Genomic DNA, 24,596 nt, shown 5'->3' with positions numbered 1-24,596 from the left:
AAGCTTGCATTTAATATGTCTCCAGCCTGTATGTTTTTACGCTGTAGTCAGCCTAATCTTTGAAAGTATATACACCCTTACTGAACCTACACCTTTATTGAATCTGCCCATTCGAGTATCTAGCTTGTCAGGATTCTGATTCAAACCAGATTACTTTTGGGGAAACTTGGACTGGGGCAAGACAGTGATCTCTCTAAGCATGCTTTTCATGCTACAGTAGCTGTCCTGTGTTAGGGAGTTCAGTAGAAAGTCCTCTCATGCTGATTTCTACATCCCCCCTCCCTCGAAGAAAATGTTGGTGAAAACTTAATCATTTGGGTTTCCTTGTGTCTTGCATATGCCTTGGTCTTGTTAAGATCTAAGAACAGGGTAATAATTAGCCTTGGTGTTAAATGTTAAGGTGTTCTCTTATAATTTATTGAACAATCTTTTTTTTATATAAATTTATTTATTTATTTTTGGCTGCGTTGGGTCTTTGTTGCTGTGCACGGGCTTTCTCTAGTTGCAGCGAGCGGGGGCTACTCTTTCATTGCAGTGCGCAGCCTTCTCATGGCAGAGACTTCTCGTTGCGGAGCACGGGCTCTAGGTGCAAGGGCTTCAGTAGTTGTGGCATGCGGCCTCAGTAGTTGTGGCTCGCGGGCTCTAGAGCTCAGGCTCAGTAGTTATGGTGCACGGGCTTAGTTGCTTGGCAGCATGGGAGATCTTCCTGGACCAGGGCTCAAACCCGTGTCCTCTGCATTGGCAGGCGGATTCTTAACCACTGCGCCACCAGGGAAGCCTAACTGAACAATCCTAAGAGATGCACGAGAAGCCTTATCAGATGTCTTCATATAAGCTAGATCTGAGGCTCAGGTTAGGTATCACCCCAAGGCAAAAGGCCATAATGTGACATCCCACTAACGGACCTCCCTGTGGCCTGTTTTTCAGAAATTCTCTTCATATTGATGGAATTGCTTTAACAGACATTTATTCGCTGATACCATTTCTGAGGGTCAGGAACCTGGGAGTGGCTTATTGGGGTGATTCTGGCTTGGGTTTCCTCATGTGGTTACCGCCAAGCTGTTGACTACTGCCAAGGGTTGCAGTCATCTCAAGGCTCAGTGGCAGCTGGAGAATCCGATTCCAAGCTGCATTGCGTGGTTGTTGGCAGGAAGCTTCAGTTTCTCATTGGCTGTTGGCCAGAGGTCTCCATTCCTCACCACGTGGACCTCTCCATAGGATGTTTCGGTGTCCTCAGGACGTGAAAGCTGGTTCCCCGTGAAGGATTGGTCCAAAGGAAAAGGAGAGAGAGAGAGTATGGGTGATTAAGATAAAACCCAAGACAGAAGCCAGAGTCAGCCTAGTCTCGGAGTGATGAACTATTACTCCTGCCATATCCTACTGACCACACAAGCCACCCCTGGTAGAGTGCGGGAGCGGGCTGCATGAGGACGTGAATACAGGGAGGTGGGGGCCAGCGTGGAGTCTGCTGCCACCGCCTAGAACAGCCCTATCAGATGACAGTGCAGACAGCAGTAAGTCCACAGCCTTGAAAGCAAAACCTTCACTAACACTGCAGAATTGAGAGCACCCCCGCTCGCCTCCAGTTGAGGCCACTGGTCTCCTAGAAGAGGCCACCAGCCTTGCTGACTGGTGTGGAAGAGAAATTTACATTTCACTGTGTCTTTAAACAAGAGGGGTGGGTACCTGAAGTTTTATCATAGTAAAACATTCTAGATCACTATCTAATTTACTTAAGAAAAATGCTAGATGAAAGTCCCAGATCAAATAAGGAAATTCTTGGGTTTCCTTTGTTGCATTCATAATTATAAGTAGAATCTGTCATGACAAAGACCATACGTCACAGAAAAGAAGGTACAGACCTGCTGGGGAGCAAAGGTGTCACCACCAGCCTGGCTGGGCCTGCTGTCCTTCTCCTCATTTGTAGGTTATCAGAGAACTTTTGGTCACCAAGGTGGTAATGTTAGATTTCATCTCTGCTCTGCTCTAAAAGTGAAAAATGTACAATAGCATATAACAGATTTTTTGCTGATGTGCCCTGAGCTCTTGATTCAGTAACTATCACCCAGCCAGCTGGACTCTGAATGTGGGGTTGTGTGGTAGCCACAGAGTTTTGCAACAAGGATCAGGAGGGCCATAGACACTTCCTGTTTTCTGTGGCATATGTTCTATTCGTTGTAGTGGATTAAACTGAATATGTTACGTCACTCAGCTGGAATCAAAGTCAAGTAAATATTTTTCTCTCCTATTTTTTCCAAGAAAAAAAATATCACTGATTAAGCTGGTTGAGTATTTATATAACTTTGAAAGTTATACATAGTAAACTTTGTTGCTTCTTTCTCCTGAAATATAATGTGGCCCAAAGATAGGTTCTTTTCCAATGCCATCCTGACAGGAACTGCTTCTCGACTTTGTCTCCCCAAGTTGTATTCATTAAACTAAACGTTTTTACTTTTTTTTTAATTACTAGAACATCAGAACAGACATTGTCATGGATGTTGGCTGCAGTATAAATCCGGCCCTTGACGTAGGCCAGGTATGTGGAACTGACTTTCCTGACTCCCTATTTGTAAAAGTCAAAACTTCTGGGGGATCTGCCAGGAACACATCCCGTTGGCTTGTTCATCGTCTTCTTATTCTATCCCTTTATTCAGAATCCTTCCGTTCAGGAAAGCCACGGAACTCAAATCTCTTAGTGTTTAAAAAAGGGAAGGGGACAAAGGTGTTTCAGGTAGATTTTGAAGAAACATACAGTCTGTGACTGGGGAGCCTGAATGAGCAGGACTAAGCCTAGAGGTGAAAAGTGAGCCCCATACCTGTGGGCTGGAAGTAGAATGCAGTGCTTAGTGCTGAATCCTGGGGAGATGATGGGCTCTGGCTTCAGGGAGTTTAATGTTGGGTTGAGATAACAAACGTCAAATAGTTACAGCAGCTGTTGATGGGTAGCCTATTTTGCCCACAGACATTTTAAAATTTAAATTTGAACTAATTAACAAGATTGAAAAATCACAAGCTATTTTACATGAATTTTCAAATGGCTAGCACCTCTTGGAAACACAGAAAATTTGCCAACACCGGCACTACATTTCCACGAGGAAAAGTTGATTGGCTGCTTCTTTAGAGAGTCACATGCTCTCTGGAAGCTTCACTCACTTTCTTTACCTGCCTCAACCCCAGTGGGCCATTCAGCTCCCTACTTGCAATGGAGCGTATAGTCTGAGGGACTCTCCAATTAGGACATTGACTGGAGAATGGGAAGAATGTATGGGTTGGAGAAGTCAAAGCAGGCTTCCGGGAGGAAGTGGTGTGGACCAGGTAGTCAAAGAATGATCGGGAAGAGGTGTTCCGGGTGGGAGGAGAGTGGAGGAAATCAACCTAAAGAAAGAGCTAAGATTCTGCACACCTTGTGTTCATGGCTGGCAGTGAGGAGAGGCTGGTGGCAGCGCTTACCCATGTCCCAGGAGCAGGATGTGAGGCTGGAGGTAGGGAGCAGAAGAGGGCCGGGCTGGTGGAAGCCTCCAAAGACAGGCACCTCACTTAGCAGGGGGAGGGGACTTGGCCCGGGGAGCAGTCTGGAGTGTTAGGAAGCTTCCTCTAACATCGTGGTAGAGAAGAACATCGCTGCTAATAGATAGAAGTGAGGATGGAGATGGGTGGAGAAAAAATGGCCACAGGAAGGAAAGAAAGGAAGAAGAGACTCAGAAATCAGAAGTCTGTGTGGGGCTTCCCTGGTGGCGCAGTGGTTGAGAGTCCGCCTGCCGATGCAGGGGACACGGGTTCGTGCCCCAGTCCGGGAAGATCGGAGAGGCCATAACAGTGAGAGGCCTGCGTACCAAAAAAAAAAAAAAGAAGTCTACGTGGAAAGGTAATTTTGTCCACGTGCTGACATCTAAGAACCGGAGCATTTTTTTTTTTTTTTTTTTTTTTACCGTACGCGGGCCTCTCACTGTCGTGGCCTCTCCCGTTGCGGAGCACAGGCTCCGGACGCGCAGGCTCAGCGGCCATGGCTCACTGGCTCAGCCGCTCCGCGGCATGTGGGATCTTCCCGGACCGGGGCACGAACCCGTGTTCCCTGCATCGGCAGGCGGACTCTCAACCACTGCGCCACCAGGGAAGCCCAGAACTGGAGCATTTTAAAGCTGTAAAGGAAGCTAAGCAAGCACACGGTTCGAACCCTTCATGTTACAAGCGAGGAAACTGAGTCCAGAGATGTGAGGCCAGCAGGCTCGTAAGTGAGGAGCTGCTAAGGTTCCGGAGCCCCGAGAGTCTTTCCTGGGGTGCTGGGGTCTGTCGCCAACCAGTCAGAGAGCGTTTCATCTGCCTTGTAGGCAGAAAAAGTCAGGGCATTTGGGCTACGGGCTCCCTGAGCGTTCTTCCAGAGCTGCAATTTTAATGCCAGGCTGAGATTCGAACTCAAGTCCTTTGAGTGAACTTAGCGTTCACTAAGATGTTCAGACATGCTTCGAGGTGAACTTGTAAGTAAACATTTGGAGACATACTCCAAGACATGCTGAAAACCCCCTTCAACTGCATTTTTAAGATTCAGACTAACAGCAAGAAGGTGAAATGTTACTGTTGACTGTCTCTTCTCATATATGGAAATTTTTATTTTTATTTATTTTTTGCCTCAGATTGAAGGTGCATTTATTCAAGGCGTGGGACTTTATACAATAGAGGAACTGAATTATTCTCCTCAGGGGGTCCTGTACACTCGGGGCCCAAACCAATATAAGATCCCTGCCATCTGTGACGTCCCCACGGAGTTGCACGTTTCTTTGTTGCCTCCGTCTCAAAACTCAAATACCCTGTATTCGTCTAAGGTAAGCTGTGCTCTATGAATAAATGCATGTTTACGTGATATCTGTGCCAGGAGGGAGGGGCTACATTCATCTCTTGGTTGTTTGGGGGTTTTGCCAGGATTGTAGGGGAAAAAAGCCCTATTAAACATTTTTTTTTGTTTGGCCGCCATGCGGCTTACAGGATCTCAGTTCCCCAACCAGGGATTGAACCCGTGCCCCCCGCAGTGGAACACGGAGTACTAAACACTGGACCACCAGGGAATTCCCAACACATTTTAATTTTAAAGTAATTTAACAACATTATACAGTTTTTAAAAAATACTCCAAATCGTGGAGACTAACACAAACTACTATTACCATCAGGTTATCTGATTTTTCATCTTCATGCCAATAATCATCTTAATGCCTACATCTGCTCTCTCCATTTGGGATCATTTCCTTAGGCTGGAATCCTAAGAATGGGAATACTGGGTTAAAATAGTGAATTAGCTTTTTAAAGGAAAAAGTTGTACATGTAATATTTAATACTTTATGTACCTGTACATGCACATATGTACCTATAGATGCACATAATACACATACATATGTATATATACACAGAGAGAGAAAGAGAGAGTCATAATCTAGTTGACTTGTTTCCCTTCCAGGGTCTGGGAGAGTCTGGGATATTCCTGGGGTGTTCGGTGTTTTTCGCCATCCGGGACGCGGTAAGTGCAGCACGACAGGAGAGAGGGCTGTTTGGACCGTTGAAGCTCAATAGTCCGCTGACCCCAGAGAAGATTAGAATGGCCTGTGAAGACAAGTTCACAAAAATGGTATGTTCTGCTCATGCAAGTCTGAATTGTTTTTTCCCCTGTCCTTGTGGTTAAGTTTCATTAACCCACCGTGGTGGTTTTCCACGGAAGAAGAGGTGACAGGAATCCTGAAGACATCTGAGCAGGAGAGCAGCCTGCCTGCGGTGGGGCTCAGTTCTACACCACTAAAAAAGGAAGGTTCATCCTTCATTTCTTCACTCATCAATTGTATATTCCTCCTTATTAGTTTTGTTCCCTTCCCAGGACACATTAGTCGGGGATAAAGTTCAGGAACCGTGCCCTGAACCCAAGAATCCCAGGCCGAGAATCTGGGCCACCTCCACAGTCTAACTTCCTCGGAAGGAAGTTTAGAGGACAGACTAAACTTCCTTCCAAACCACTGGGAGTATGTGCCATTCCTCATTTGAACCACAAAGTAGGACGGGCCCTTTCCCAACCCCCAGCAGCAGGAATCCCTCCTGCAAGCCAACCCCCTCCCGCCCCGCCCCCCTCCGGCTGAGCAAACATCTCAGCTCTCCTTGGGCGTTCCCAGTGGGCTTTTTCATTGTGGGAGGAGGTCATGCCATTGCCAGCGACTCCTCTGACTGTAAACAAGTTATTCCTTATACTGAGGGGAGAGCCCCGTCCTATACCTCCTCTCATGAGGGCTCTTCACGGTACCCCTTATAGCTCTTCCTAAACCCCACAAATCGCCGCTTCCCTCTGGAGAAGCACAGAGGCTGATTCCACCTTTCCTTTGTCCCTCTTCAAGCATGAGATGACTCTCATAGCTGTCCTGCCTCGCCTGACCCTCGGTCTCCTCCTGGATTCCTCCACATTTCTCATACTGTCATGGCCAGACCTCTCGTTGTCCTGGCCACCCTCTGGGTGGTTTTTATCCTATTTTATAGTCTGCTATTTGTCACACATCACAAACATTTTCCAAGTTGCAAACATCCAAACTTGTCCTTTTATTCCAGATTCCAAGAGATGAACCTGGATCCTATGTTCCTTGGAGTGTACCCATATGAACCAAATACAAACCTCTGGCGAAGATGGGGTGGCTCTTCCAACAAAGCAATCTATCCAGTCTCAATGCTCTAGGATGATGGGTCTGAAGACAAATTTTCACAGTTCAGAAATCATTTCACAGAGTATTGCTTTTATAGGATGCTAATTTTAAATGTTCCATTTGGAATTTGATAGATATGCTTAAGCAATTTAGAAATCATATTTTAAATGGCATAAATGCTAACTGGTTTCCTCTAGAATGGTATTCTTTATTATTCTGTCCCTTAAATCCATCCAGCTGAATGGAATGGAAGATGATGGTTTATATGTAATTCATAGTTGGCTTGTATTCACCAACAGAAATTATACTGTCTAGTGAAAGGTGGTTTTCTAAGTAACTTTATTAGTATGAACTGTAAAGTTATCATTTTCTCATTTGTCCCCATCTGCTATCACCCTCTTTTTCTTGTCAGAATGGATCTAGGCACTATGTCTAAAGAGTCTGTAGGACCAAAGAAAAAACCAGATAAATTGAACTTAATCAAAACTAAAAAGTTTTGTGCTTCAAAAGACACTATGAGAAATTGAAAAGACAAACCACAGAACAGGAGAAAATATTGAAAATATTTGCAAATCGTATGTCTGATAAAGATCTACTGTGCAGAATATATTTTAAAACTCTTACAACTCAACAATAAAAAGATAAATAACCCAATTTGTAAATGGGCAAAGGAATTAAATAGACATTTCTCCAAAGACATCCAGGTGGCCAATAAGCACATGAAAAGATGGTCAAACTCATTAGTCATGAAGAAAATGCAAATCAAAACTACAATGAGGTATCATTTCACACCCACTAGGGCAGCTGTAATCAAAATGATGGACAATAGTAAGTGCTGGCAAGAATGTGGAGCCATTGGAAACTTTATCCATTGCTGGGGAGAATGAAAATGGTGCAGGTCCTCTGGAAAACAGCTTGGCAGTTCCTCAGAAAGTTAAACACGTAATTACCATATGACCACTCTTACATATATACCCAAGAGAATTGAAAACGTATGTTCACACAGAAACTTGTACACAAAGGTTCATAGCATTATTTAGAATAGCCCAAACCGGAAACAGCCCAACTCTATAAACTGATATATGTGGTATATCCATATAAGGGAATATTACTGAGCCATACAATGAGTGAAATACTGATACATGCTACAGCATGGATGAACCTTGACAACATTATCTGAGTGAAAGTAGCCAGGCACAAAAGGCCACATATTAATAATATGATTCCATCTATGAGATGTCCAGAATAGGCAAATTCATAGAGACAGAAAGTAGATTAATGGTTGCCAGGCCCTGAGGGGAAAAGGGAATGGGACGGTGATGGCCAATGGGTACAGGGTTTCTTTTCAGGCTGATGGCAACGTTCTGGAATTGGATAGTGATGATGGGTGAACAACCTGTGTATATACTAAAAACCACTGAATTACACACACTTTAAAAGAGTGAATTTTATGGCATGTGAGAAACAGAAAACAAAGAAAAGAGTGAGAAGTTGTGAGATTCATAAGAAATATATCCCAGTGGCCTTTAGTGACAGGAAACCTCAAAGTGGACCAAGCAGCAAGACAGAATCACTGAAAAACTCCAAACATCAGCACTGATGTATAAAGGACTAGAGACTAGAGTATAATATCTTCTCCCTGTCACACTTGCAACTCTTGACTCTTGTCCCAGAGCCAGGTAAGACGGCAAAACTTCTTCAGTGACCTAGGACTAGAGACTAAGGTCATTCTTATTACGGTTACACATGGTTACGTTAAAACCCTTTAAAGAGCAGACTTTCTCATTCATATCACAAATGATTATGGAGCACCTATTATGTGCCAGGCGCTGTTCTAGTCACTTAGGACATAACAGTAAACCAAGTCAGCAAAGATCCCTGCCCTTGTGAAGATTATAATCTAGTCAGGGGAGACAGACAGAAAATAACAAATATAATTGAATTACAGAGTGTGATCGCAGGAGCCGAGTGCTGAGGGAACAATGCAAGTAGAGCAGGTTAAGGCGACGGAGAGTGAGGGAGGCCTGGAGCTGGTTGCAGCTGGTAGGTCTGGGGATGAGGATGGTGAGGGTCTGAGCCAAGAAGGTACCTGGAGGAAGAGCACGTCAGAGCATCTGGGGGCAAAGTCCGCGCCGGGGGAGTGTGCCTGCCTCTCTGTGGACAGAAATGGCGCTTGTGAGCCCAGAACAGGCCCGGGGAGGGGCAGAAAAGCAGAGCCTTGAGACCACTGTGAGGACGTGGGCTTTTAATCTGAGTGAAAGGCAGAGCAGAGAAGTAACACGAACTGACCCATTTTAAAGTCTCACCCTGTGCTGTGGTGACACAGATCAAAGGAGGGCACATTCTTAGGATCCTCACAGCTTGGCTTCCCCAGGTTTTCTGTTTCTTCTGCTTTCTCCCCCTCTCTTTTTGTCCCTTTGCCAACCCCTCCTCCAGCCCACGTCTATAAATGCTGGGACTTCCCAGGGAGCCCTGGGTCCTCATCTCACTCCCTCTCCCTGGCGGGTGCCTTCACTCCTGTGGCTTCTCTGCCTGCAGCCTGGGCTTCTCTCACTCAAAGTCCAGCTCTGAAAACCCAACTTGCCTGTCACTGCCACTTGGATGTCTCAAAGGCACCTCCATCTTAATGGGTCCCAAACAGATCTTCTTGTCAGTGCAGCCATCCACAAGACGCTGAGCCGAAGCCTGGGGTTGGGGGGAAGGAGGGAGTGATCCGAGATGCTCCGTCATCCAGGTGCGCAAGTCCTGTTAATCCCACCTCAGAGAAACGTCTTACATCTGCCTCTCACTCTCTTTGTTCCCATGTTGTCCCGAGCCATCATTATTTCTAACTTGACTATTGCGGTAGTCTCCTCATCTTTGCCCTGTGTTCATTTTGCTTCCCTTCCAAACCATTCTCCAGATTAAAGCCAAAGTTATGTGTAGAAGTATGGACACACACACACACACACACGCAATATGATCATGTTACGATCTTGCCTCAAATCCTGCCATGGCTTCCTATTCATCCCACCAGAATACTGTTCCAAGTCCCTAAGGTGGCGTGTGTACCCTCAGTGCTCTGGCTCCTGCCTACCTCTCCAGCATTATCTCACAACCCCCTCTCTTTTACCGTGAGCACTTCCCGTTCTATTTCTCACTTTGGAACCTTTGCCTGTGTCCTCTGCCTGGAAGACACTATCACTTTGACCTATCCTTTTGTCTGTCTGATACTACGTAGTGCTTCTCTCATTTTAAAATGCACGCAAATAACTTGAGGATCTTGTTAAAATGCAATTAAGCAAGCCCAGAGGCAATAAGGTAAGCCGGAAGTGGCACATCCAAAATCAAACACAAGGAATTGAAAGAACAAGCAAGCTGCAGGTAACCCAGACCCCATTACCCACTACTGTTGCATCAGCATGTCTCCCGCAAATCATCCCTGTGGCTACACGGTGGAGTGAGAGGTCCTTTAGGACAAACCGATGGAAAAGGAAAAGTCAGCTTGGTTCACCAATGGGTGGGCTCAGTATGTGTGTACAAGCCAGGTATGGGTGGTGTCTTCACTAGAGCCCCACTCAGAGGTGGTGAGGGCAGATTCTCCTGATGGGCAGAGCTTTGGATGGCGCACCTGGTCATCCATTTTGTGTGGAAAGCTGAGTGGCCCAAGTGGCCCATGGACTCATGTGTAGTAGCGACAATCTCATACGTCATTGGTTGTGCTACCGCACACATTTTGGAAGGTGATTTAGTTGGACCCAGCAGTGTACATACCCTTCGACCCAGGAATTCCAGTTCTAGCAGAAAACACCCACCATGAAAGAGGCAAAGTAGACAAAATGGCATTTGACATTAGCCACCTCTGTCCCTGGTCACTCCACTGCTGACACAATGGATGTGGGAAGGGCCAGGGGGGCAGGGGTGGGCCCTGGGCATCCATGTAGCTGCTGCTGAATGTCCAACGGCCCCCAATACAGACTAAAGCTAGTCCCCAGTTTGGCAGCATCCTTCCAGGAGGCCAATTCGCCACTTGGTGGCAAGCTGACAGCATTGACCACTTCTACCCTGGAAGGAGCTGTGATTTATTTTAACAGAAAGAGACGCATATCTTGGGTGAAGGTTTGCTGTGCCTGCCTCCAGGACCTCAGCCATCACCACTACCTAAGGGCTTACTTAGTATTAAATCTGCTCTCTTAAGATCCCACGTAACATCACCTCAGAACAATTTACAGCAAATACTGTCACCTGCTTTGCAGCAGGGTGGGGTAAGCGTGAGATATGGGATCCAATGGGCATATCACATCTGTACCACTCAGAAGCGCCTGGGCAATGGAATGACCTAGAGAGGGTACAACTGACATGCCATCTGGAAGGCTTGTGGGGATGGAACGCCATCCTCCCAGATGCAGGATACTCGCAATTAAAGGGCTATATGTGATGTGTCCAGTGGACAGTTAACAAACCGGCATAAAATACCTGGACATTTACAGCAGATTATGGTTAATATCCCTTGTATATAAGAAAATTCTTCAAATTAGTAAGAAAGTAAAAAAACCTAATAGGAGAAAATAGAGGACAGAAAAATAAATAAAAATATTCACTAAATCTATAGCAAAATGGAATATCTCACAATAACAGAAGAAATGCCAATTATGAACTGAAATTCCCCCCAGATATTTGAAAAATGCCAAGTATGGATGGTACTCGGTGCTGGCAAAGGATAGGGGAAACAGACACTCTCTCATACACGATTCATTGTATTACTGCACATTTTGGAAGCCAGTTTAGTTGGACCTAGTAGCATGCACACCCTCCAACCCAGGAATTCCAGTTCTCAGAATTTGTGCAGCAGATATACTTGCTCAAATGTGCAAAGATAAAGCCTACTTGTAATAGTGAAAAATGGAAAACAGTGTAAACTTAGGACAGTTTAATAAATTATGACAATAATAAAAATAGTTAACATTTATTGAGAACTTACTAGGTGCCAGGCGCTGTTCTAAGCACACCTATTAGCTGATTGAATCCTCACAGCAATCCCCAGAGATACTACTATTTTGTCCATTTCACAGGTGAGGCAGTTGAGGCACAAAGCACCTAAGTAACTTGAGAAAAGCAAATTTCGAAGTAATATGAATAGTCTGATTTCACTTTCTAGATTCATGTATGTACATATATTTCATATACGCGTGGGAAAATTCTGTATGGATACAGAGGAATCTGGTAAGAGTTAACTCTGAAAAGTGAAAATTGGGAAGGAGAATTTTCGCTTTTACTTTATACAATTTTGTGGTTTTGATTTTTAAAAAATAAGCATTAGCTTCATAATTTAAAACCCTGGTGACGCAGTGGTTGAGAGTCCGCCTGCCGATGCAGGGGACGCGGGTTCGTGCCCCGGTCCGGGAAGATCCCACATGCTGCAGAGCGGCTGGGCCCGTGAGCCATGGCCGCTGAGCCTGTGCGTCCGGAGCCTGTGCTCCGCAACGGGAGAGGCCACAACAGTGAGAGGCCCGCGTACCGCAAAAAAAAAAAAAAAAAAAAAAAATTAACACCTAAAAACACACCTGAACGCATTATATCTACATGATTTAGTTCCATTTCAGATTAAAGAAGGTTCTTGTTGCTGGCTGTAGGAAGGAATTTTATTCTGGTGGGTCGCCCCCAGGGCAGGGAAAAGTGTACATTGTGTAAGAACTAGATTGAGATTGACCTTTCAAATTGGCCTAAGGGAGGAGGAAAGTGAGGGTAACAGAGGGAGGTAGGGAAATAAGACGACTGAGAGCGCAGGCAAACAAGATTTGATGGCAGGAACGCAGACAGAGAGCAGACCAGAATCACCCCTCGGGGCTGCCCTCTGTCCTGCTGGTCACCCTCCCATGGGAGCATCCCGGCCCCTGGCTCAGGTGGACACAACAGCAGGTGCTTTAGGGGCAACTCCACAACATTCAGCCAATTATTCTGGCGTAATGTCTCATTCTAAGGAGTCAGATGAACTTGTTTTCTTTGTGAATGGAAGGAAGGTAAGTTTATCACGCTGTAGTTTCTAAATTTATGTAGAGAAAGAAACCATGGTAGCAAGAAGGTATTAGGGTTAGGTGACCAGCATGTGAACTGGTGATTGACTCAGTGACCATGGCACTCTATCAATCTGTAGGTCTCTGGGAGGAGGGGGTGGAATCTACTTGTAAAATGCATTAGGACTACTAGATGAAAAGCACTTGATTATATTGATGTCTTCAGACTACATTTGGTAATTGCATGCCAAATTAGGTTGTATTCATCTAAGTGTTAGACATCGATTTCTCTTTATGACCATCTTCCCCATCTCTCTCTTCCTCCCCACTTCCTTCTTCCCCTCTGCCCCAAGCCACCCTCCCCCGACACACACAAATTAGAAGTGTAAAATCTTCAGATCATTTGCAACTAATTATAAAACTTTTGACCAGCAAGACTAGAAGAGAAGTCATCCCGGAAAGCTAGGGATAAATTTTACAGTTAGTTTACCTTTTAATCTGTTACTTCTTTAAGTGGGCTTAAATCAGACCTTTGTCCTTAAATTAGGACAAAGGGCAAAATAATTTTCTGGTCCCACTTTTGTTTTGAGTTCTTGAGATTTAACTAAGACACGATCCACGAATGGAATGTGCACTTTGCTTTTCACTGTCTTTAACGCTGGGCCTGAAGGACAACCCAGCATCGTTGTTCTCAGTCCCACTGGCAGAGAGGAAGAGGCAGTTGAGGTTGAAACTGAGCATAATGGTCCCATGTGCGCCCACTCCACATGTACAGAAATGGAGGCTCAGGGCAGCTATGTAATGTGCCCCAGATCACTCAGCTAATAGGCATCAGAGGGACATTGCTTCTCATCTTTATGCTCCCAGAGTTTGTGCTGCTTCCCCTGGACCAAGTTTCCTCTCCTCAGGTGGTAGCAAGCCTTCTAGAATCCCTTCACCAACGGGAAGTGGCAGGGAGTTGTGCAAATGTTTTCCCGTGGGTGCTGAAATAATGCTATTTGATTACTACTGCCAAGGTCTTGTTTTCTTAACTTTGCAAATATGAGTGAAAAACAGGAGTGTGTTTTTTAGGTAGTATTGAGAGTTACAACCATTTTACTCAACTCTGTGAACTCAAGAATTTAAAAAGTTTATAATATTCAGTATTTCATAATCTTTTATTATTTTCCTGAAACCTGTGTTGTGTTAGAATGCAAATCCTTGTTGGTTATCCTCTGACACAAAGGCAAACATTTGGCCAAAATAAAGCCAAATACAATACAGTGTTACATAATTTTATAATTGCAAAGAGTGATGTTTGATCAACTCAGGCAAACAAGATCAACAAGCATAGTTCGAATGATTCTTATTATTCAGAAATAACGGGCTACAGGTAAACTGCCTCCATCTATAGAATCATTTCCTCCGCAGGGGTCATTGAGAGTAATTCAGATCCTGAAGTAAATTTATTACTCCACCTGAGAAAACACTGTATCGTTTTGTTTGTTTGGGAAATCAAAGCTAATAAGAAACTCTGGAAACTTTGCAATCTCTCTTGCAAAGTTTAGAACTGTTTCTTCCTATCATGCTTCATTGCAAACATTTTTTTAAACCAGATTTATTGCTTGTTACATCATTTTACTGTGGGGCTGATTCACTGAATCAGTTTATTTAGCAATTAAATAATATTAAATAAGGCAACTGTGCCAACTTACACCAGCCCTAGCTTAGCTGACTCTACCACCTCCTCCCTCTTCTAATCAGTAGCTTAATAAGGCTGATCTGTATTCACAGGGATAGGCCTTGACTAGGAGATGTAATGTAAGCTTCTTTTTTTAAAAAATATATCTTTATAATGAAATTAGAACATTACCTAACACCATACACAAAAATAAACTCCAGATGGATTAAAGACTTAAATGTAAGACCAGACACTATAAAACTCTTAGAGGAAAACATAGGAAGAACATTCTTTGACATAAACCACAGCAAGGTCTTTTTTGACCCACGTTCTAGAGTAACAGAAATAAAAACAAAAATAAACAAATGGGACTTAATTAAACTTAAAAGCTTTTGCACAGCAAACGAAACCATAAACAAGACAAAAAGACAACCCTCAGAATGGGAGAAAATATTTGCAAATGAAACAACAGACAAAGGATTAATCTCCAAAATATACAAACAGCTCATGGAGCTCAATATCAAAAAAACAAACAATCCAATTTAAAAATGGGCGGAAGACCTAAGTAGGCATTACAAACATTTCGATTGTAGGTAGTATTAAAGTAAGTGGCTTGTCTTGCAAATGGAATGGTATAAAACAATGGTTCCTGAACTTAATCAAGGATAATGATTACCTGGAGATATTGTTTAAAATGTGGAAGTTTTTGAGCCCCATTCCCTGACACCTGATTCATTCTGAGAAACGTAAGTTCATGGGGGCCCTCAGCCTCTTGGTCAGTATCACGTGTAGCTGAGGGTCCTGCCTTGGTCTCCAGGGCCAGCCGCCAGGTCAGCTGTGAGCATGTGATCACTGTCTGCACAGACCCTCTATGGAACTGAGGGTTGACCAGTGAGAGCTCTGGAGAGCTGGGGTCTGCCTGAATTCACCAGAGTTGAGCCCCAGACTGTGGCTGACAGTCCGGCCTCCTGGAGGCTGTTCTGATTCCTAACCTTCAATCACAGTGTGAAGACAGGTGCCCCCTGTAGACTTGTCTTGGGGCAGGTTTGGAGACCAGAAAACACAACTATACCTGCAATCAGGCAAGAAGTGAAAGCCACCATCAAGAGAAGGACCCTGAGAGACATTGATTTTTTTTTTTTGCTTGTTTCAATACCCAAAAAAAGTGTGAAAAGTGCCCTTAGAAACTCAACAGGCAGCAGTACCTTGTTTGTGTACCTTCTTTCCACTTTGACATTTTCACATTCTTGTGACTGTATAAAGGTGTCATGACAGCGTTGGGGTGTGTCCCACAACCATGCAGAAAACCAGCTGTAATTCACTACATCCCCTCTGCTCATTCCATCATCGATTTATGAATGAATTGAAAGTTCAGGCATTTTGTGCGGGATGGCTATAGATTTCTTTTTCTTTTTTTAGGCCGAGCACCCAAAGTTGTATTACATTCTCTTCCAATTATCCTATGTTTCCTTGTTTAAAAGAAGTGGCACTGGGGAGGCTCCAATTATATTAGAAATTTTCCATTTTCGATGGTTTGTGTGCCTTTTAGATACTTTCTCCTTTCCTGTCTTTGTGTGAATGAAAAAAAGAGAGACACCCCAGGAGAGATCTAAAAGCCTGCTCTCACCCTTCCTAATAACCCTCCTATAGACAGATGACCATATTCAAGGTCAAATTCAAGTTCTCTCCTCCTCTTGAGAGGTGAATTTCATGTGCATTCAAAAGCCTGAACATTTAGGGGAAATGCTCAATTATCCTCATTATTTACTCAACCAGTATCTATCAAGCTTCCCCTGTCCTAGGCACTGGGAACCAAAGTTACCTGCCCTCGTGGAGTTTACACTCTGCTGAAGTTATTGAATGACTTGCCTTCAAGGTGGTCTCTTAACTTCCTCATATCCTCTGGGTCTTTATAAGATCACAGGTAACCTGGAGATTGTTTGAAGGGTAACGAATTTATTTGACCAGACATATAACAGCTGGCAAACTGAAAAGGGCATAGGAATAAACAGACCATTTCGACTCCAAAAATATTTTTCAACAAGATAGTTTGGAGGGGGAAATGGCTTTTTTAATTCCAAGTAACAGAATATTTATTTTTAGGTCTCCATACTCAAGTTCCAAATCATTTATGTAATGGCCCAGCTTTGATACATACTCAACTAATTGTATTCGTATCAGAGTAATTACTATTATAATCATCTAAATACATTTTCCTTTTTCTTTTTTGGAAACTGCTGCTGTCACTGTGCCAATTCTTTTCAGCTTCCCTGTGTGAACTCTGAAGTCACTCCTCCATCACTGCCTGCCTGGTGCCCATCTGCTCTCTCGATGGGGCCGCTGCCACCACCTTAGAAGTCATAGGAAGCACCAAAACCAGGATTGATCTAGTTCAGGTAAGAGCATACGTTAATGAGTTCAGGATAGATATGGATCTAGGTGGCTCCTTTAGCTGTCTGGGCCATGGCTTATGGTTTCAGAGAACAAAGATAGCAGGCGAAAAAGTAAAACAGACAGCGAGAGGGAAGCAGCTGCATAGCACAGGGAGATCAGTTCAGTGCTTTGTGACCACCTAGAGGGGTGGGATAGGGAGGGTGGGAGGGAGACGCAAGAGGGAGGGGATATGGGGATATATGTATACGTATAGCTGATTCACTTTGTTATAGAGCAGAAACTAACATACCATTGTAAAGCCATTATACTCCGATAAAGATGTAAAAAATATATATATGGTAGGTAAAGGTCTCTGTCCCTTTCATAGGAAAAAATGGTAACCTTTTCTTAATTTCTTTTTTCATTCTGTGGCTTTCTTTATTATTATTTGAAGCTTATTACGCTTCCGTAAAAATGTACGGGCGAGGGGTGCAGAGGGAGTGACTCTCTGAGTCACTTCAGACCATCTAATTGCCTCAGGGAGGAATCCTTCCTGCAGGAAGGTTTTGGGACCTATGCACAAAGACACGGAAATGCATATTTATCTTGTTTCCTATAACGAAATGAAAAAGACAAGGTTGCCTATTCTGTGTTTGTTCTGTGTAAATGGCCAAGCTGCTAATTCTAGCCAGAAAAAAATACTTAAAAAAAAAAACACTTTTGTGACTAAGATATTTGAATTTGGCATGCTATGTGATAGTCTTTAGTCAAGACTATATATGTTGAATAAGTAATAAACCCTTTGGGGGCAAGGACTATGTCTCGTATAAATGACCCTCCCACACCATAAGGCACTGGTGTACCAGGAAGGTCGCTGGCAGACCGCTGAGCCAGAGGCCAGGGGGAAGGAACCTCACCGGCCTTTTGTCCTTCTACTCCCACAAAGCCCCTCGCACCATCAGAGGCACGCAGCTGGGCGCATTAGTCTCAAGGCTGAGTTTGTGTGGGATTTTTAAACTCAGGTACTCAGCTGCATGAGTACAAATGTCCAACAATGAATGAAACACCAGGTAACCCTTCAGTGGAAATAAGAAGAAAAGCTGCTCTCTCTATGGACAGAAGACTTTACAACAAATCCCTCGAATTCAATTTTTTTCCCCAATTGGTAGCAGAATGAGAGGGAGAACAAAATAAAAGCAGATAATCTCAATGTCTGTGGTCTTGGCTGAATCCAAACTGTGCCCTTGAAGTCATGTCCCGGGTTAACTTCGAGGACTTCCTCCCCAGCGACATCAATGGACTCTCTCCCCAGAAAGCATCCCTTGGCATCTTACATGTGAATAATCACAGCACTTCCAGCCTATACCTGCCGGGCCTGTGCCGACCTTCAGTTGCACCAGTCGGAGCCTCTGCCTCATTTCTGAGAGCTTCCTACCCCTCAGCTTTCAGGCTGGGTGCTCTGTGTTCTCTGCTTTTAGAAAAGGATTGCTAAAGGCCATGGTACCCATTGCGAGTTCTGCACCCCAGGCATGGTGACGAGCATCTTCACTCTCCTAACGAACCACCCAGAGCCCCACCACAGAGCAGTCAGTGGGAAGCTTGGGTGGTGAGTCCCAAACCTCTACACTGTAGAACGAGTACCATCCTTGACAAGATGAGCAGGACACTCGAGAATTTCCCTCCAAGGAATCAGGCCAAAGGACTTGGCAAAGATTGACTCGTTGATCTCTGTGACCCACTTCTCTCAAGCTGTGTTGGCAAATATTATCCATCCCTATTTAGCAGGAGGGGAAACTGAGGCAGCCAGTCAAGAAGTAAAGTGAGTTTTCCACATGACTGTTACATTCTTGGCATCATATCAATCGTTTCTGCTCACTTTAACATAATGTATGTTTGGGAAGCACATGTTTATGGAAACAGTCTTTGCACGGGTGATTCTGATGCAGTTGCAATGTCATTGGAATGGTGTTTGGAAATATTAGGCCTTTAAAAATCTTTTAATTATGTACTTAGAGTCAGCCAAAAGAAGCAATGAACTTTTGTTTGCTTTACGTTTTGTTGTGGCTGTAGCTGCTACAGTTGTTATTTAAGTATTATTAACGCTTATGAAGTTATAGACTCTTAGGGATCAGAAGAAACTCCCTATGACTCATCAACTTGTACTCAATTGAAAAAAGCCTTAAGACTTTTAAAGCAGTGTTTCCCCTTTTGCCATTTTGGAAACTTTTAAATTCTTATTAAATTGCATATATGCCTGTCACGTTGTTTTCTAACTTTGATACTATTATTTGCAAATCAGATAAACATTACCTTCTGTCTGTATGTCATTGATTAAAATACTGAATAGAATAAGCCAGGCGGAGAACTATGAGAAAATTAATCAACACTGTTGACATTGGACTTGTTCACTCAAGTACAAACCCTTCTGGGGTATCATGCATTTACATTTCTTCATCGCCTCCACAGAGGGAGCACAGCCAGCATCAAATGCCTCATAAAACCCCCGCGCACTGTGTCTACAGCACTGACCAGCTTCTCAGTGTAGAAATCTCCTCTCAAGGGACTTCCCTGGTGGTGCAGTGGTTAAGAATCCTCCTGACAGTGCAGGGAACACAGGTTCGAGCCCTGGTCCGGGAAGATCCCACCTGCGGCGGAGCAACTAAGCCCGTGCGCCACAACTACTGAGCCTGAGCTCTAGAGCCCGTGAGCCACAACTACTGAGCCCACGTGCCACAACTACTGAGCCCACGAGCCACAACTACTGAAGCCCGGCACCTAGAGCCCGTGCTCCGCAACAAGAGAAGCCACAGCAATGAGAAGCTCGCGCACCGCAACGAAGAGTAGCCCCTGCTCGCTGCAACTAGAGAAAGCCCGTGCACAGCAACGAACACCCAATGCAGCCAAAAATAAATAAATAAATATATTAAAAAAAAGAAAGAAAGAAAGAAATCTTCTCTCAAAAGGGAAAGAGGCTAGTTTTCTTCAGTATTCACTCTCCTCTTAGGGACCACTTCTCGAGGCCCCCTCATCGATAACCCATTCCAGAATAGATGCAGAAAGTTGCCCGAGAACAAAGTCAACCTCATCAGCGTGCATTTTTCGAGGACCAGGATCAATGGTTGCCTGTCTCCCGGGCTCCAGCTCTGCTCTGGTTTCCTGTGATGTCCCAAAACACTACTGACCATGGTTTCACAATCTCATCTATAAATTCAAGGTCATGGGACAAAGTTCACCTTGATCGATCTGACCACTTGAACAGATCTAAAGAAGCTAAGTGCTGTCTTAAAATCTCCACACGTGGTGGGCATCACATCTTTTTAAATGTGCTTATCTGATGCTTTTGGTTTACCAAGTATTCCTCTGGTGAGAAATACGGAAGCAAAACTAGGAATAAAATAGTTGTGCCTTCTCTCTGACACTTGTTAATATTACTCTAGCTTCATTGAGCAGTATATTTGTTCTTTGATTGATACATCTTATGTTCGATAGCATTTCCCACAAAAGTTCTCTCTGTCTGGCACTTAGCCAACTTGGCACTGCTCTGGTTCACACTTCTGCCTTTGGCGTCAGTTTGCCCCATTACTTCCATAATTTGTTCACGTCCTTTCTTTGTCTTTGCCTAGCAGAGAACAATCTGGTTACAGTGCCCCCCGCACCCACAGTGCTTTTTTCTTCTTCATTTACAGTTACATCCTCCAAATTTCATTTCTGAGAGCTTCCTGGGCATTTTATGCTATATTTCCTTTTTATAGTTGCTGGTAAATGGGAGAAGAGCCATCACTGCTCTGTACTTTCTGAAACGGACTTCTGAGAAGCCTATAGCCCTGAATAACAACACCCAGCACTCTTGTCTTTCTCTTGTTATGAACCCAAAGATGTTCTCCCCAAACATTCTGTCACTCTCCTATCACAGCCTTTGTGGTTGGCTCGACAGCCATTCCCCTCATTTATTCCTCTCACTTTTTGAGCCACGCAGGCATTTTTTAGGGCTTCTTCTTTAAAAGAGGTAGAGCTTCTCAAACCTGGGTAATTGAAGGATCCCTTCCCAGCTATATTCTCCCTCTGTTTAAGTTTTGTGATTTGCTTTAGGGAGGCCCCATCCGTACCTTTCGTTGGGCCAAGAGGCTTGTGTTGTCCAAACCCCGCTGGGAGCAAGCTTCTGGTTCAAGCGGTAGGATGGGTTTGGAGGCACGAAGACAACCCCTGTTGGGGCCGCAGCGGATGCTGAAACTATATGCTCAGATCAAGGAAGCTGGATGCAATAAGCCAGAAGTAGAAGTCTCAGCCCCAAAACTAAGTGGCTAGAGGCAGATATCAAAGGTAAAGCAATTTTACTCCAATAAGGATGTTTAAAACAAAAAAGCCACGGAAAGCCAAGGATCAGAGGGTCAGGTATAAAAACACTAAGTTAGGGGGCTTCCCTGGTGGCACAGTGGTTGAGAGTCCACCTGCCGATGCAGGGGACACAGGTTCGTGCCCCGGTCCGGGAAGACCCCACATGCCGCAGAGCGGCTGGGCCCGTGAGCCACGGCCGCTGAGCCTGCGCGTCCGGAGCCTGTGCTCTGCAACGGGAGAGGCCACAACAGTGAGAGGCTCGCGTACCGCAAAAAAAAAAAAAAAAAAAAACAAAAAACACTAAGTTAGGAAAATAAAAGCTGGGAATCTGGACAGTTACTTTTAGCAAGCACTGTGGCCTGTAGTGTGAGGTACGAGAGAGAGTCATAGGTACATTTCTGTTTGTTTCTATTTGCATTCTCACCCAAATGGTCTCTACTCCCTTTCTTCCTGTGAAGTTCCTGGATTTCCACTCAAGTTTATATTTTATGATCATATGGTCCCGCCCTTTGTTAGTTTTCTTGTTTTTAACATTGCCAGGTACCACGTGGATCTCATCCCTCTAGGTTTTGGTGGTGTCCATTAGACAACAGTAGCATCATTGCACCAAAATTGCAAGTCTTCTTTCTTTATCATCCATAGTCTGTGCTTTAATATCTAGATGCCACCGTAACAGCTAACTTTTATTGAGAACTTTCTATGTACCGGGCGCTATTCTATGGTAGGTACTATATGCTGGCTGTACAGATGATGAAACTGAGGTACAGAGTGGGTAAGTTACTGCCTGAGATCACGTCACTAGCAAGTGGAAGGGTCAGGATTGGAACTCAGCTAATCTGGTTGCAGCATCCACGTTCTTAACCACTCATCTGAATATGTTTATTTTCCTGAGGTCATTTTCCTTGTTATTTTCTCTAGAGAATTACCAGGACCTCTTTTATTATTATCACTCTTCCCCCCACTATAACCAGTGTCTTCTTTGGTTTCATATTGTGGGGTATCATCTATATAAGTTTTTAGTATTCTAATTTACTTAATTATTGCTCAAATGTATTCATGTTCCTTTCTACAAGCATCAGCGCCTACTGTGTTATGAGCAGTATGCCTATATGGTCTTTACACCTAGTGAGAATCAATCCAGACCAGAGGTTCTGATCCAGGGCCAATTAAAGTCTTTAAAGGGGTCCATGAATGTGCAAAATGTGTGTGTATCCACATGTGATTTTGAGGAAACATTCACAGAACAGAACTATCATCAGATTCTCAAAGAGTCTATGACCACTTCCCACAAAGGTGAGAATCACTGGCCTAAAGAGACACAGAGCTAATTACAATACAGTGACATCCTGATCAGATCTAGGAGCCATTTCCGCAAACACGCTTTGTAAGAGATACTCCCTCTGTGTCTGGGTCAGTCCTTCCAATGTTAAAAGATATCTTAATACCACCTAGTGACCTCCAAGAACTGTAAAGGGTCTGAGATTTTACCCTACTTACAAACTAACAAGTTAGCCTGACACAGTTTGCTGGATGCTAGCAGAAGACACAAGACTCCTGGATCAGAGACAAAGGACTTTATTCTTCACAGCAACAGCAGAGCTAGATTATTAGAATTTATGCCCGCTTCCTGAGCCTCAATTCTGAAGGCAGTATGAGTAGGGCCAGTGGACACCTGGATGTGCAAAGGGTTGCATTGCAGGAGAGGAACCCTGAGATTAGGGAACTCAAATCTTTGATAATGGATGGTAAGCCTGCCAGAAGGTGGCGTTATCTTTAGTATACTGGACAGTAAGAATGTCTGCTAATTCCTCCATGGGAGACACTGCTTTATTTTCCAAAGCTGTTCACTATACCAACATCCTTGAAAAGAGGGTCTGGAATCAGAAAACAGATCAGTGGTTTCTGGGGACAGGGAGTTGCTGGAGGGTTGATTCCAAAAGGGCATGGGGAGTTTGTGAGGGAGACAGAACTGTTTCATAGCTTGTTCGTGGTAGTGGATATACAATTGTTTGAGTTTGTCTAAACTTGCAGAACTGGACACTAAAAAGAGTGAATTTTACTGTATGTAAATAAAAAATAAATATTATAATTTTAAAAACAAGAACAAAAGAAATAAGAACGACAACAGAAGAAAGAGGGTCTGGAACAAAAACAGGCAGAGCCTCTGCTCACGAGATGGGCACATCTCTGGCACGTGACTTGTAGCCTTGAAGACGTTTCCTCAGTCCTTTGCCCTTTCTCTTCACTGGTTTCCTGCTCTGCCCCCTTCCACAGAGTGCAGTCCAGAAATGTGTCCTAAATGTCTTCTGATGACGCTAGTTCAATCTAGAAAAATTACTGACGCTAGTTCAATCTAGAAAAATTACTGGGATTTTGTAGACCCAGTAATTTTTTGGAGGGGAGAGGAGTCTTAGTTATGAATGAGGGAGACATTCCAAGGGCAGAGGAGTGAACTTTGGGTCGAATCATTGTATATTTCTTTCTACCCAGGCAATTATGCTGCTGTACTGGCTACAGACCCATCGTGGAGAGTGGGAAAAGTTTCAGTCCTGTGAGTATAAAACATCTGAGAGCTGCCGAGCCAGGACTTCTGGAGGAAACAGCAAAGCATCACACCCATTACGTGGAATTGGTTTTCAAGGAAAGCACAATACTGTGCATCAGAGACTCAGAGGTTTGCCATTTTGCCCTTCTCAATGAGGGTAACTAGATATTCTTCTCAGAAATACAGTCAGGGAGCGGCTTAATGGCTTTTTTGAAGGTGAAGTTTATAAACTAGCATGTTCTAAGTGAAAACAGATTATGCCATCTTCCTTACATCTAGCTTTGTGATAGGGAGAAACAGAAAAGAATCTATTTCTCACACTGTCATTTCAGCAGCACGTTTTGTGGAGTCATAGCCAAAGTGAAACGTTTTTCTGAAATAACTGCGTGTGTTCTCTCTGAATGTGATTCCATCCTTGATTAGTACTAATGGTCTATGGGGAAGAGAGAAGCTGTTTCCATCTTTCATGCTGTGTGGAATCAATAGCCACTAAGTATACGTACCATCCACAGAGCTTCTGTTTCAGACCCTCTCATGCCTACTGCCTCCACATCCCTCTCCCTAAAAAACCTATGATAAGTCGCTAAGAAAGACTATATAGAATTATTCATTTTAAAAACATAACCTTTTTCCTACAAATGTATAAACTGTAGAAGTTAAATATCCAGAGATGTTTGGATTCCTAAATTGTTAAGAAGAATGTGGAAAAGTGAGAAAGCGTTATGATGATGCCAAAGGGGGATGTGCAAGGAAATATGTCTAAAGGAAAGATTAAAGAATGGATTAAAGTCCTGCATTGGTGTCATCACAGACTGGGCGCTCAGCTCACGTCTCCAAGCTCCTTCCATGCCCCAAAGAGCTGCCCTTGGCCACCACACAGGCCTGGGGGTGAGCCCCTGGTTGTACCCCTGCCCTCTCTGGGAGGAGGGACCAGAGCAGGGGCCAACGTGGGCCCTGGAAGTGGGTTTGGGGCCTTGGCAGCAGGGAATTCGGAGGTTGTGTGTGTCCGTGGCTTGTGGCTGGAA

General features: G+C 44.1%; 1 protein-coding gene and 1 long non-coding RNA gene across 6 annotated transcripts in view; one reads left to right on the top strand and one right to left on the bottom strand.

The window, feature by feature from the left end:
• Positions 1 to 7,725, top strand: part of LOC115852849 (aldehyde oxidase 1) — a 70,554-nt gene extending 62,829 nt beyond the window's left edge. For 3 of the 5 annotated variants that reach the window (XM_060302080.2, XM_030856090.2, XM_060302081.1), the window contains exons 32-35: positions 2,471 to 2,536; positions 4,632 to 4,820; positions 5,447 to 5,614; positions 6,574 to 7,725. In XM_060302080.2, the coding sequence (XP_060158063.1) occupies positions 2,471 to 2,536; positions 4,632 to 4,820; positions 5,447 to 5,614; positions 6,574 to 6,624 (474 nt within the window). In that variant the 3' untranslated portion in view covers positions 6,625 to 7,725. Of the gene's footprint in view, positions 1 to 2,470; positions 2,537 to 4,631; positions 4,821 to 5,446; positions 5,615 to 6,573 lie in introns of those variants that run through there. The other 2 variants (XM_060302082.1, XM_060302083.1) reach the window with 2 other exon arrangements.
• The window catches only part of LOC138842756 (uncharacterized), a 34,405-nt gene continuing 14,941 nt past the window's right edge, over positions 5,133 to 24,596 (bottom strand). The window contains exon 3 of the long non-coding RNA XR_011377580.1: positions 5,133 to 5,589. This is a non-coding gene — a long non-coding RNA (uncharacterized lncRNA). The remainder of the gene's footprint in view (positions 5,590 to 24,596) is intronic.

This window comes from Globicephala melas, chromosome 7, assembly GCF_963455315.2.
Source record: "Globicephala melas chromosome 7, mGloMel1.2, whole genome shotgun sequence".
NCBI classification, from domain to species: Eukaryota; Metazoa; Chordata; class Mammalia; order Artiodactyla; family Delphinidae; genus Globicephala; species Globicephala melas.
The sequence above is the reverse complement of the archived record's forward strand: the minus strand, read 5'-3'. Positions and strand labels throughout refer to the sequence as shown.